Genomic DNA, 14,947 nt, shown 5'->3' with positions numbered 1-14,947 from the left:
CAGGTTGACCGATACAGAGAAAGAGATGAAACAGGTAGACAGATACAGAGAAAGAGATGAAACAGGTTGACCGATACAGAGAAAGAGATGAAACAGGTTGACCGATACAGAGAAAGAGATGAAACAGGTAGACCGATACAGAGATGAAACAGGCAGACAGATACAGAGTTGAAACAGGCAGACAGATACAGAGATGAAACAGGCAGACAGATACAGAGTTGAAACAGGCAGACAGATACAGAGATGAAACAGGCAGACAGAGAGAAAGAGAGAAAAGAGTGAGAGAGACAGAGAGAGAGAGAGAGAGACAGAGAGAGAGAGAGAGAGAGAGAGAGAGAGAGAGAGAGAGAGTGAGAGAGACAGAGAGAGAGAGAGTGAGAGAGACAGAGAGAGAGAGAGAGAGAGAGAGAGTGAGAGAGACAGAGAGAGAGAGAGAGTGAGAGAGACAGAGAGAGAGAGAGTGAGAGAGACAGAGAGAGAGAGAGAGAGAGAGACAGAGAGAGAGAGAGAGAGAGAGAGAGAGAGAGAGAGAGAGAGAGTGAGAGAGACAGAGAGAGAGAGAGTGAGAGAGACAGAGAGAGAGAGAGTGAGAGAGACAGAGAGAGAGAGAGAGAGAGAGAGAGAGAGAGAGAGAGAGCATCCAATTCATCAGATCAAAACAGTCCAAACAAACTAAATTACTTAGTCAGTCGCCTGGAATGCATATTAATTAACAGGTGTACTTTGTTAAAAGTTAATTTGTGGATAGTATGTCCTTTTACGGTCATTATACATCCTCTACTGTAACTATCATTATACATCCTCTACTGTAACTATCATTATACATCCTCTACTGTAACTATCATTATACATCCTCTACTGTAACTATCATTATACATCCTCTACTGTAACTATCATTATACATCCTGTACTGTAACTATCATTATACATCCTCTACTGTAACTATCATTATACATCCTGTACTGTAACTATCATTATACATCCTGTACTGTAACTATCATTATACATCCTCTACTGTAACTATCATTATACATCCTCTACTGTAACTATCATTATACATCCTCTACTGTAACTATCATTATACATCCTGTACTGTAACTATCATTATACATCCTGTACTGTAACTATCATTATACATCCTCTACTGTAACTATCATTATACATCCTCTACTGTAACTATCATTATACATCCTGTACTGTAACTATCATTATACATCCTGTACTGTAACTATCATTATACATCCTGTACTGTAACTATCATTATACATCCTGTACTGTAACTATCAGTACACATCCTCTACTGTAACTACTGTCTATCACGTTTCAGGAGAAGACCCAGATGCAGACACTGTTGAAGTAACACAAGTTTCTTTTTAGAACAGGGGGCAGGCAAAACAACAGGTCAAGGGCAGGCAGAGGTCAGTTATCTGGATCAGAGTTGAAAAGGTACAGAACGGCAGGCAGTCTTGGGGTCATGGCAGACAGAGTTCAATAATCCAGGGTGGTGTGACAAAGTACAGAACAGCAGGCAGGGTCAGGGCAGGCTGAAATGGTCAAAACCGGAATAACTAAAAAACAGGAACTTGAAAACGACAAGATCAAGGTTAAAAATGCTGCTAGGCTTAACTATCTAAATCTAGTTTGGGCTAGGCGTCCCGCTAGCGGGACAACTTCCGGTGAACCTGGAGGGCGCGCAATTCGAATAAATAATCATAAAAATGATGGATATTAAACATTTAGGTACAGACAAGTGTCTAACTGCACTGTTAATCTAACTGCACTGTCCGACGGCACCCCATATCAAAATATTTTTACACTGGCACAGGATTCATAAATTCACAAATAACGATTAAATATTCACATACTTTTTTAAAATCTTCCCCGATTTGTCATCCAAAGGGTCCCAGCTACGACATGCAGTGTCATTTTGTTAGATCAAATTATTCTTTATATCCCAAAAAGTCTGTTTAGTTGGCGCCATCGATTTGAGTAATCGACTCGTTCAACAGGCAAAGCAAGGAATCTGAAAATCTGAACTTTGTTTCAACAAGTCAAAATACATTTCTATATACTCCTCAGATACCCTAAAATGTAATCAAACTATAATATTTCTTACGGAAAGAAGTATGTTCAATAGGAAACCGACTTTAGCAGGTGCGTAATGTCTTCGTGGCGTGCGCATACGCGAATTTCCAAGACTGTGTCCCTGTACTAAAACAAATTGTTCTTCTTCGTTCTTGAAGTTACAAGCCTGAAACCTTGAACATAGACTGCTGACACCCTGTGGAAGCCATAGAAATTGCATCCTAGAATTCAGTATGCCTCTATGCTTTCCATTGTAAGAGCATGGGCTTAAAAAAATAAAACACAATTCCGGTTGTTTTTTCTGTGGATTTTCTCCTACCATATCTATTGTGTTATATTCTCATACATTATTTTAACATTCCTACAAACTTCATAGTGTTTTCTTTCCAATGGTACCAATTACATGCATATCCTTGCTTCAGGTCCTGAGCAACAGGCAGTTTACTTTGGGCATGTCATTCAGGCGGAAATTGAGAAAAAAGTGGCCTAGCCCTAAGAAGTTTTAACGGCACCATATCCTGTTTCCACTTTACACCCTGAACCTAACTGTACCTGTGATGCTATCGCTTACTGAGACATACTGTACACATTCTACTGTATCCCTGTATGATCTCCTCTCCATCAAGTTAATGTATTTACAGCGTTAGTTGTTGGTTAGCTAGCTAGAGAATTTTTTTGCCATATTAGCGTATAGACGTGTGACTCCTCAAAACAAAACATGGTATCAAGAACGAGATAAAACTATCTGAAACGAGCCACCTGCGATTCACCACATTGGCTTATTTTCATTGTTGCTCGCTGTCTGACCATCCAGAATCATAATGACACACCTTCTGGCCCTTTGAAGCACACGCATCGTTTTTGTTACGTTCTAACCCCTCTGTGGTCACAGGCTTTTGTGTAAGCGTTTACTTTAAGTAACATAAACATAGACCACTTAAACTGGTACAACCCTTCCACTCACGGGTGGCCAAAATTAACCAACTGAAAGCTACTGAGCCACGCCTCAAATATCATTTCTGTGTGCCTTGCCTTTCTAGTGAATTCCAGAGTATTTGTTAGTGACAGAGATATGGTTGTTGAATTCGTTTGTTTTCGGTCCTGTGGCCTTCACTAAGTCAGTTAGTAAGTGAAAGTTATCAGTAAAATTGAACTCTTTATGGTAACACATTACATATTCCATAAGGTGATACAATCTTATTTTGAGGCCTAGTTTTACCCTAATACAGTGGCTTGAAACACTTTGTTTTACCGGCCACATCAGGCCTGCTAGTCACAATTATGCTGGTTTGCAAAATTGATGTATAATTCCTCTTGGAATCCAACAGTTGGGATTTTCATTCACCTGCAACCTGCATTCAGAATGACAGAGTTAATTTAATACTTACAGAGTTAATTTAACACCTGCATCGACACTAGAAATGTTACCCTGAACAATCAACACTAGGATACACTGGCCATTTTGCTCTCTATATTAATGGCACCTTGTCCTAAGGTGCGTCCAAAAACGCACAAGGCATAGGCTCTGGTCAAAACTAGTGCACTATACAGGGAATAGGGTGCCATAGGGCTCTGGTCTAAAGTAGTGCACTATGTAGGGAATAGGGTGCCATAGGGCTCTGGTCCAAAGTAGTGCACTATATAGGGAATAGGGTGCCTTTTCAGACTCTACTCTTCTCTCACTTCATCATATCCTCACTATCCGAGCGTCTGTCTCAAGAGGCGCCAGTCTTGTCACTTAATTCATAATGTGGTAGAGTTGAGTTGATCTGAGTGTACCTGTTGCCATGGTTTCCCTATATGTTAGACAGATATAGCATGAGCTTCAGCTCGACAGGTGCTTCAGTTGGGAGTTCCACTTGTCGAACCTCCAGAACTCTGGTGGGAGTTCTGTCAGATGGAATTGGAACGAGACGGAACACACAGCAGAACCTTCCTGTCATAGGTATAGAGTCAAACAATACCTTACTGTAAACTGGCTTACTGTAGTTCTGTATTTCTAATGTTGTTGTAAACCCGTTCTCTCGCTCTTCCTTTCGCTTCCTTTCTGCCTCCCTTCTTCTCTCCTTCCCCCTCTTTCCCTCCCTTTCTCTCCCTTTCTCTCCCTTCCCCCTACTCCCACCTCCCCTTCTTCCCCCCTCTATCCCTCCCTCCCCTCTCCCCCACCTTCTCTCTCTCTCTTTCCCCATCTCCCTCTCTCTCTCTCTTTCCCCCTCTCCCTCTCTCTCTTTCCCCATCTCCCTCTCTCTCTCTCTTTCCCCCTCTCCCTCTCTCTCTCTCTTTCCCCTCCTCCCACCCCTCCCTCCAGTTTGTAGCACAGCCCAACTGTCAGCAGCTGCTGGCGTCTCGCTGGTACGATGAGTTCCCAGGCTGGAGACGTCGTCACTGGGGAGGGAAGTTCCTCACCTGTGTCTTCCTCAGCCTCCTCTTCCCTGTCTTCTCCCTCTGCTACCTCATAGCCCCGAAGAGCCGCTATGGACTTTTCATCAGGCAAGTAGACTACCGGTTAGTGACCGGAAGATTGCTGGCCGGCAAGCGGAGTGTTGCCAGTTTCCTGAGGTCTGACTTGAGGGAAATGGAAGTTTAATTTCTATTGGACAATAAAGTAATAATGATTATTCTCCTCATCCTCCCACTCTCCCCCTACTCCCCCTCTTCCTCTCTCCTCCTCATATTCCCCTCCCCTCCTCCACCTCCCCCATCCTCTTCCCCTCTCCTCCTTCTCTTCCTCTCTCCTCCTCCTCTTCCTCCTCTTCCCCTCTCCTCCTCTTCCCTTCTCATCCTCCTCCCCCCTCTCCTCCTCCCTCTCTTCCTCCTTCTCCTCCTCTTCCCCTCTCCTCTTCCTCCACCCCCATCAGGAAGCCCTTCATCAAGTTTATCTGCCACACAGCATCCTACCTCACCTTTCTGTTCCTGCTCCTGCTGGCATCACAGCATATAGTGACTACAGAACCGGACAGACAGGGGCCAGCACCTACTACTGTAGAATGGATGATACTGCCCTGGGTACTGGGTGAGTGGAGGGGGTGAAAGGAATGGGTGATATTGCCTAGTGTACTGGGTGAGTGGAGGGGGTGGAAGGAATGGGTGATATTGCCCAGTGTACTGGGTGAGTGGAGAGGGTGGAGGGAATGGGTGATATTGCCTAGTGTACTGGGTGAGTGGAGGGGGTGGAAGGAATGGGTGATATTGCCTAGTGTACTGGGTGAGTGGAAGCAATGGGTGATATTGCCCAGTGTACTGGGTGAGTGGAGGGGGTGAAAGGAATGGGTGATATTGCCTAGTGTACTGGGTGAGTGGAGGGGGTGGAAGGAATGGGTGATATTGCCCAGTGTACTGGGTGAGTGGAGGGGGTGGAAGGAATGGGTGATATTGCCCTGGGTACTGGGTGAGTGGAGGCAATGGGTGATATTGCCCAGTGTACTGGGTGAGTGGAGGGGGTGGAAGGAATGGGTGATATTGCCCTGGGTACTGGGTGAGTGGAGGCAATGGGTGATATTGCCCAGTGTACTGGGTGAGTGGAAGCAATGGGTGATATTGCCCAGTGTACTGGGTGAGTGGAGGGGGTGAAAGGAATGGGTGATATTGCCTAGTGTACTGGGTGAGTGGAGGGGGTGGAAGGAATGGGTGATTTTGCCCAGTGTACTGGGTGAGTGAAGGGAATGGGTGATATTGCCCAGTGTACTGGGTAAGTGGAGGGAATGGGTGATATTGCCCAGTGTACTGGGTGAGTGGAGGGAATGGGTGATATTGCCCAGTGTACTCAGTGAGTGGAGGGAATGGGTGATATTGCCCAGTGTACTGGGTGAGTGATCCAGTAGGATCTCTTTGTGTTCTATATGCGTATGCTTTCTATCATTTACTTTCTATCTTGGTCTTTACCTCTTTTCCCCTCATCTCCCCCTCATCTCCCCTTTTTTCCATCTATTTATCTCTCTCCATATCTCTCTTTCTTTCTCTCTTTCTTTCTCTCTCTCTCTCTTTCTTTCTTTCTTTCTTTCTTTCTTTCTTTCTTTCTCTCTCTCTCTCTCTTTCTCCATATCTCTCTCTCTGCATATCTCTCAATCCATATCTCTCTCTCTTTCTCTCTTTCTCTCTTTCTCTGCATATCTCTCTCTATCTCACATTACTTTCTCTCTCTCTTTCACTCCCCCCTCTCTCTTTTGAACTCTCTCTCTCTCCATCTTTCTCCCTGTTTCTTGCTGTAGGTTTTATCTGGACAGAGATCAAACAGATGTGGGATGGAGGATTCCAGGACTATATACATGACTGGTGGAACCTCATGGACTTCGTAATGAACTCTCTGTACCTGGCTACTATATCACTGAAGATAGTGGCCTATACCAGGGTAAACACACACACACACACACACACACACACACACACACACACACACACACACACACACACACACACACACACACACACACACACACACACACACACACACACACACACACACACACACACACACACACACACACACACACAGACAGTTGCCTAGACCAAGGGATACACACACAGGTAGGCATACACACATAGGGATACACACATACAGACACATGCACAGCATACACAAATACATACACACACACACACACACGCAAACAGGCATACACACACACATACACACAAACAGGTATTCACACACAGACATACTCACAGGCTTACACACACACATACACACACACACAGACAGTTGCCTAGACCAGTTAACTAGTGGAATATGTAGCACCTATTCCATCAAATGCTGTCTCCATTTTCCTTTCACAGGAAATCATTTCACACTTCCTCAGACTTAACTTCCAATCCCAGAGTTTATTCAGCCTTATGAAAAGCCTTTTTTATAAGGTTTGACTTCAGAGAGGAAGAGCACTATCACATCTAATTGATTTCATGAAAGATCTATTTTATTTGCTAAGCCATTTGAACTCTTATTCAAGCTGAGAGAGAGAGAGAGAGAGAGACAGAGAGAGAGAGAGAGAGAGAGAGAGAGAGAGAGAGAGAGAGAGAGAGAGAGAGAGAGAGAGAGAGAGAGAGAGGGGTGGCATTGCACTCTTACGCTCTTCGCAATTGCATTCGATGAAGAAAGCTATATTTTCATGAAAAATTTACTATTTCTCTCCCTCTCTCTCTATCATCTCTCCCCCTTACTTTTTTTCTGTCTCCCTCCCTCCCCTCTATCTCTCTCGCTCTGTCTCTCTCTCTGTCTCTCCAGTACAGTGGCTGTAAGCCCAGGAACCAGTGGGAGATGTGGCATCCCACCCTGGTAGCTGAGGCTGTGTTTGCCATTGCCAACATCTTCAGTTCCCTTCGTCTCATCTCCCTGTTCACAGCCAACTCCCACCTGGGGCCTCTGCAGATCTCCCTGGGACGCATGCTGCTGGACATTCTCAAGTTCCTCTTCATCTACTGCCTGGTGAGGGAAACACACACACACGCACACGCACGCACGCACACACACACACACACACACACACACACACACACACACACACACACACACACACACACACACACACACACACACACACACACACACACACACACACACACACACACACACACACACACACACACACACACACACACACACACACACACACACACACACACACACACACACACACACACACACACACACACACATACACCACAGACAATAATAAAGTTACACATACATAAACCCATAAGCGTTCTCTAGATTAATTAATGCCATTGAAGTGTCTCCAAAATAATGTATTTGCTTTCATACATTGTTCCTCTTGGGTTCTTTGTGCTGATATCTGACATTCTTCTATCCCTCATGAAAAGAAAAGAAATCTTCATTATACTCACGAGCACACGCACGAGCACACACACACACACACACACACACACACACACACACACACACACACACACACACACACACACACACACACACACACACACACACACACACACACACACACACACACACACACACACACAGGGACGCAGTTTTAGCCTATCGGTAGACAAATAAATATTTTCCAGATGCACAAAAAGCTTATTTCTTATTTATTTTATTCTTATTTAAACATTTTGTTTACATCCATGTTAGTGAGCATTTCTCCTTTGCCAAGATAATCCATCCACCAGACAGGAGTGGCATATATAGAAGCTGATTAAACAGCATGATCATTACACAGGTGCACCTTGTGCTGGGGACAATAAAAGGCCACTCTAAAATGTGCAGTTTTGTCACACAACACAATGCCACAGATGTCTCAAGTTTTGAGGGGGCGTGAAATTGACATGCCGTCTTCAGGAATGTCCACCAGAGCTGATGAACTTATTGTTCATTTCTTTATTATAAGCTGCCTCCAACATTGTTTTAGAGAATAGGAAAGTCCAACCGGCCTCAAAATTACAGACCACGTGTAACCACTCCAGCCCAGGAACTCCACATCCGTCTTCAACCGTCTGTGACCAGGACTGCTGATGGAACGGAGGGTTTTCACAACTGCAGAATTTCAGCGCAAACTGTCAGAAACCGTCTCAGGGAAGCTCATCTCCGTGCTCGTCGTCCTCACCAGGGTCTTGACCTGACTGCAGTTGGGCGTCGTAACTGACTTCAGTGGGTAAATGGTCACCTTCGATGGCCACTGACACGCTGGAGAAGTGTGCTCTTCACGAATGAATCCCGGTTTCAACTGTACCGGGCAGATGGCGTCGTGTGGGCGAGCGGTTTGCTGATGTCAACGGTGTGAACAGAGTGCCCCATGGTAGCGGTGGAGTTATGGTATGGGCAGATAATCTACAGACAACAAACACAATAGCATTTTCTTTATGGCATTTTGAATGCGTGACGAGATCCTGAGGCCCGTTGTCGTGCCATTCATCCACCGCCATCACCTCGTGTTTCAGCATGATAATGCACGGCTCCATGTAGCAAAGATCTACACAAAATTCCTGGAAGCTAAAGAAGTCCCAGTTTTTCCATGGGCTGCATACTCACCAGACATGTCACCCATTGAGCAGTTTGGGATGCTCTGGATCAACGTGTATGACAGCGTATTCCAGTTCCCGCTAATGTCCAGCAACTTTTCACAGCCATTGAACAGAAGTGGGACAACATTCCACAGGACACAATCAACAGCCTGATCAACTCTCTGTGAAGGAGATGTGTCACGCTGCATGAGGCAAGTGGTGGTCACACCAGATAATGACTGGTTTTCTGATCCACGCCCCTACTTGTTTTTAAAGGTATCTGTGACCAACAGATGTATATCTGTATTCCCAGTCCTGTGAAATCCAGAGATCAGGGCCTAATGAAGTTATTTCAATAGACTGATTTCCTAATACGAACAGTTTTTCAGTAAAATCTTTGAAATTGTTGCATGTTGCCTTTATATTTTGTTTAGTGTATGTCCGTTGCATAAAGGGATCCTTAAACTGGGGCGGCAGGTAGTCTTGCGGTTCAGAGCATTGGGCAAGGAACCGAAAAGTTCGCTGGATCAAGCCGCAAAGTGGAACAAATCTGCAGTTCTACCCTTGAGCAAGGCATTCAACAGCAACTGCTGCCTGGGCGCCAAATGACTTCGATTAAGGCAGCCCCCCCCCCCCCCCCCCCATTCATCTCTGACACATTTCGGTTGAATGCCTTCAGCTGTGCAAATGACTCAGTTATGCCCCCTTTGACTTGTTCCTCGTTGTATGTGGTTCTAGGTGTTGCTGGCGTTCGCCAACGGGCTGAACCAGCTCTACTTCTACTACGAGACAAAGGCCTCCGACGAGAAGGGCAAGTGTAAAGGCATCCGCTGTGTCGAGCAGAACAACGCTTTCTCCACGTGAGTTTGATGACGCGTGTGCACTTGTGTGTGTGTGGTAGAATTGTTAAAAATATAATTATAATCTCTCTCCTCCTCCCTCCCTCTGTCTCTTTCCCTTCCCGCCCGCCCTCCCGCCCTCCCTCCCTCCCTCCCTCCCTCCCTCCCTCCCTCCCTCCCTCCATCTCTTCCCATTCCCGCCCTCCCTCCCTCCCTCCATCTCTTCCCCTCCCTCCCTCCCTCCCTCCATCTCTTCCCCCTCCCTCCCCCTCCCTCCCTCCCTCCCTCCCTCCCCTCCTTCCTCTAGGTTGTTTGAGACGCTCCAGTCTCTGTTCTGGTCTATCTTCGGTCTGATCAGTCTGTATGTGACTAACGTAGATGCTGACCATCAGTTTACAGAGTTTGTAGGGGCGACCATGTTTGGAACCTACAATATAATCTCTCTGGTGGTTCTACTAAACATGCTGATCGCCATGATGAACAATTCCTATCAACACATTGCTGTGAGTACTACTACTACTACTACTACTACTACTATACTACTACACTACTATACTACTACTATACTACCATACTACTACTATACCCCAGCTATACTACCACTATATCACATATATACTACTACTATACTAATACTGTGTTACAACTATACCACCGCTATACTACCACTATACTACCGCTGTGCTACCACTGTACTACCACTATAATACTATACTATACCGCCCCTATACTACTATTATACTACCTTTACACTACTTCTATACTACCACTATACTGGCACTGTACTATCGCTATACTGTCTCTATACTACCACTATACTACCCCTGTACTATACCACCACTATACTACCACTATACTACCAATATGCAAATGTACTATACCGCCACTACACTACCACTATACTGCCATTGTGATACTATACTATACCAACACCATATTACTACTATACCACCACCATACTACTAATATACCACCACTATACTACCACTATACCACACTATACAACCACTATACTGCCATTATACTACCACTATGCTACAATGCTATAATATACTACTACTATAATAATATTATAATGCCACTATACTACTACTATACTACAACAATACTACTACTACTACTGCTACTACAACTACTACCGCCATGCTACTGCTATACTACTACCATACTACTGGAATACAACCACTATACCACCACTATAGTACTGCTATACTACTGCTATACTGCTGGTATACTAACAATAAACTACCGCTACTATACTGCTAGTACGCCACTGATGTACTGCTATACTGATGGTATACTACAAATATACTACCGCTACTATACTGCTAGTACGCCACTGGTGTACTGCTATACTACTGCTATACTACTACCATACTACTGGAATACAACCACTATACCACCACTATAGTACTACTATACTACTACCATAGTACTGGAATACAACCACTATACCACCACTGGTGTACTGCTATACGACTGCTATACTCCTGGTATACTACAAATATACTACCGCTACTATACTGCTAGTACGCCACTGGTGTACTGCTATACTACTGCTATACTACTGCCACTATACTACTACTATACTACTGCTATACTGCTGGTATACTACAAATATACTACTACCACTACTATACTACTACTATGTTGTGGATATAGTATTATACAACTGCTATACTGCTGGTATACTACAAATATACTACCGCTACTATACTGCTGGTACGCCACTGGTGTACTGCTATACTACTGCTATACTACTGCCACTATACTACTACTATACTGCTGATGTACTGCTACTATGGTTATGCTATACTAATGCTATACTACAGGTATACTACCAATATACTACTACCACTACTATACTACTACTATGTTGCTGATATAGTACTATACTACTACTATACTCCAATGTATGTTCCGCCTTGTCTCTTGCTCATGCAGTCGGTAGTTTGTTAATCTTCGTTGTAAAACATAATTTGGCAATTTTAGTTGTTTCAGCTCATTTTCCGAAGTCAAATCAACAAAAAAAATTGACATTTTTCAAAACAGTGTGTTAACCTTCTGCCTTAAAACCTTCTGCCTTGAAATAACACATATATTTTTTTTAAGTGTTCTCTCTCCTGAGTGAAAACCCTGATGAAGGCTAGGCTGAAGACCAAAAACATGTTGGTTTTACTTTTAACAATAAAAAAAAAGCATGTTTATCAATGTCCACTGCCATCCAAGAGTTTCTGAACTTCCTCTTCACTTCAACCTATACAGGACCATGCAGACATTGAGTGGAAGTTTGCAAGGACCAAGCTGTGGATGAGTTACTTTGAAGAGGGGGGTACTCTACCTTCTCCCTTCAATATCGTACCCAGCCCCAAGGCAGTGTGGTACCTGGTGTGTTGGACCAATAGACATGTCTGTAAGAGGACCCACTCCAAACCAACTGATACCTTCGGCACTCTGGGGGTGAGTGATGACAGATATACTCACACAGTCAGGAGGCAGGCACCCTGGGGGTGAGGGATGACAGATATACTCACACAGACAGGAGGTAGGCACCCTGGGGGTGAGTGATGACAGATATACTCACACAGTCAGGAGGCAGGCACCCTGTGAGTGAGTGATGACAGATATACTCACACAGACAGGAGGCAGGCACCCTGGGAGTGAGTGATGACAGATATACTCACACAGACAGGAGGCAGGCACCCTGGGAGTGGATAGGTGACACATACACACACACACACACATACTCACGCACACATACACGTACACACACACACACCCTTGATAAAGGTGAGCAATAATGACTGTTTAAAATACATATTTCAAATAGTGAGCTACAGTTACAGCTAAAGTTTTGAGCTTATGCCGTGACCGTTAGAGATAGATGGTGGCATATTGTGGTAAAGTGCGTCATTCTGGCAAAAATAACGTGCCGTAGAATTCTGCAGCACCCCGCGAGCTGTGCTGCAGTACGCCACATCTTTTAATGGAAGAACCACTGTATATTGCTCCAATAAAATTAGAAATGAAAGTATTAGTTGGCTTGGGGATTCAAACTAGCGACTTTTCAGTTACTGGCCCAACGCGCTTAACCACGAGGTTACCTGCTGCCCACCTGCTAACAATCATAGCTATGGCCCCATAGGATGACAACTCCCCCATCTACATGGCACGTGTTGTCACTGAATGGTTCGATGAGCTTGAAATCGATGTAAACCATATGCCATGGCCGTCTCACTCACCAGATCTCAACCCAATTGCATACTTATTGGAGATTCTGGAGCCGTATCTGAGACAGTGTTTTTCCACCACTATCAACAAAACACCAAGTGATGGAATTTCTTGTGGAAGAATGGTGTCACATCCCTCTAATAGAGTTCCAGACACTTTTAGAATCTATACCAAGGTGCAATGAAGCTGTTCTGGAGGCTTTATTAAGACACTTTATGTTGGTGTTTCCTTTATTTTGCTAGTACAAAATACTGCATAGCCTCCTTAAGGATTCGAAGTGAGGCGCCGTCTTGCATAAACATACAGGAGACAGACACCCTGGGGAGAGTAGTGAACAAGGTTATTATATTAAACTAAAACCCAAACTAATCATGAAAAAAAAAAAATTAAAAAATGAAATACTTATTTAGTAAACTGGAAAAAAATCATGATGAAACCCGTTTGAAAAACTATAACTATAACTGAAACTATAATCTTTGTGTCCAAAAGTAATGAAATTAAATGACTGAAACAACAGGGTTATCAAGCTTACAGTATGCTAGCTCGCGGTAAAACCGCTAATTAGCATAACAAAAGAGAGCGTCCACAACACATGAATTGTAAGAAATATGAATTCACATTACTGAAGGACGAACACGAGAATGCTAACTAAAAGTAATCACAGGAGATGATTGGATCACGGCTTGTGTACTTTCTCTAGTTACTTCCTTCTCCTCAGTTAGAGATCGCCCAGCATGCTCTGCTCCACATCACCGGTGGGCGGAGCTACAGATCTCATATGATGAACTAATAGTTTCTCTAAATAGTCTTTCGTACAGATACCTTATGTACGTAAGTATTCAGACCCTTCGCTATGAAAACTCGAAATTGAGCTCAGGTGCATCCTGTTTCCATTAATCATCCTTTAAGATGTTTCTACATCTTGATTGGAGTCCACCTGTGGTAAATTCAATTGATTGGACATTATTTGGAAAGGCACACACCTGTCTATATAAGGTCCAACAGTTGACCTTGCATATCAGAGGAAAAAGCAAGCCATTAGGTTGAAGGAATTTTTCACAGAGCTCCGAGACAGGATTGTGTCGAGGCACCGATCTTGGGAAAGGTACCAAAACATTTATAAGCATTTAAGGTCTCCAAGAACACAGTGGCCTCCATCATTCTTAAATGGAAGAAGTTTGGAACCACAAAGACTCTTCCTAGAGCTGGCCACCCAGCCAAACTGAGCAATCGGGGGAGAAGGGCCTTGGTCAGGGAGACTCAGACCATGAGAAACAATATTCTCTGGTCTGATGAAACCAAGATTTAACTTTTTGGCAATGCAAAGCTAGGAAACCTGGCACCATCCCTACGGTGAAGCATGGTGGTGGCAGCATCATGCTGTGGGGATGTTTTTCAGCGGCAGGGACTGGGAGACTAGAGAACCTGCTCCAGAGCGCTCAGGACCTCAGACTGGGGTGAAGGTGCAACTTTCAACAGGACAATGACACTAAGCACACAGCCAAGACAACGCAGGAGTGGCTTCGGGACAAGTCTCTGAATGTCCTTGAGTGGCCCAGCCAGAGCCCGGACTTGAACCCGATCGAACATCTCTGGAGAGACCTGAAAATAGCTGTGCAGCGACGCTCCCCATCCAACCTGACAGAGCTTGAGAGGATCTGCAGAGAAGAATGGGAGAAACTCCCCAAATACAGGTGTGCCAAGCTTGTAGCGACCTACCCAAGAAGACTCAAGGTTGTAATCGCTGCCAAATGCGCTTCAACAAAGTATTGAGTAAAGAGTGTGAAAACTTATGTAAATGTGATATTTCAGTTTAGTTTGCAAAAATTTCTCAAAAC

General features: G+C 44.3%; 1 protein-coding gene across 3 annotated transcripts in view; it reads left to right on the top strand.

The window, feature by feature from the left end:
* LOC139552844 (short transient receptor potential channel 4-like) overlaps nucleotides 1–14,947 on the top strand; it is a 135,848-nt gene that overhangs the window by 106,670 nt on the left and 14,231 nt on the right. For all 3 annotated transcript variants that reach the window (XM_071364928.1, XM_071364929.1, XM_071364930.1), the window contains 7 exons: nucleotides 4,394–4,575; nucleotides 4,944–5,098; nucleotides 6,294–6,433; nucleotides 7,304–7,504; nucleotides 9,778–9,899; nucleotides 10,186–10,381; nucleotides 12,144–12,338. In XM_071364928.1, coding sequence (XP_071221029.1) covers nucleotides 4,394–4,575; nucleotides 4,944–5,098; nucleotides 6,294–6,433; nucleotides 7,304–7,504; nucleotides 9,778–9,899; nucleotides 10,186–10,381; nucleotides 12,144–12,338 — 1,191 coding nt within the window. The remainder of the gene's footprint in view (nucleotides 1–4,393; nucleotides 4,576–4,943; nucleotides 5,099–6,293; nucleotides 6,434–7,303; nucleotides 7,505–9,777; nucleotides 9,900–10,185; nucleotides 10,382–12,143; nucleotides 12,339–14,947) is intronic.

The sequence above is a fragment of the Salvelinus alpinus genome, chromosome 24 (genome assembly GCF_045679555.1).
Source record: "Salvelinus alpinus chromosome 24, SLU_Salpinus.1, whole genome shotgun sequence".
In the NCBI taxonomy this organism is placed as follows: domain Eukaryota; kingdom Metazoa; phylum Chordata; class Actinopteri; order Salmoniformes; family Salmonidae; genus Salvelinus; species Salvelinus alpinus.
This window is presented reverse-complemented; position numbering and strand designations above follow the sequence as displayed.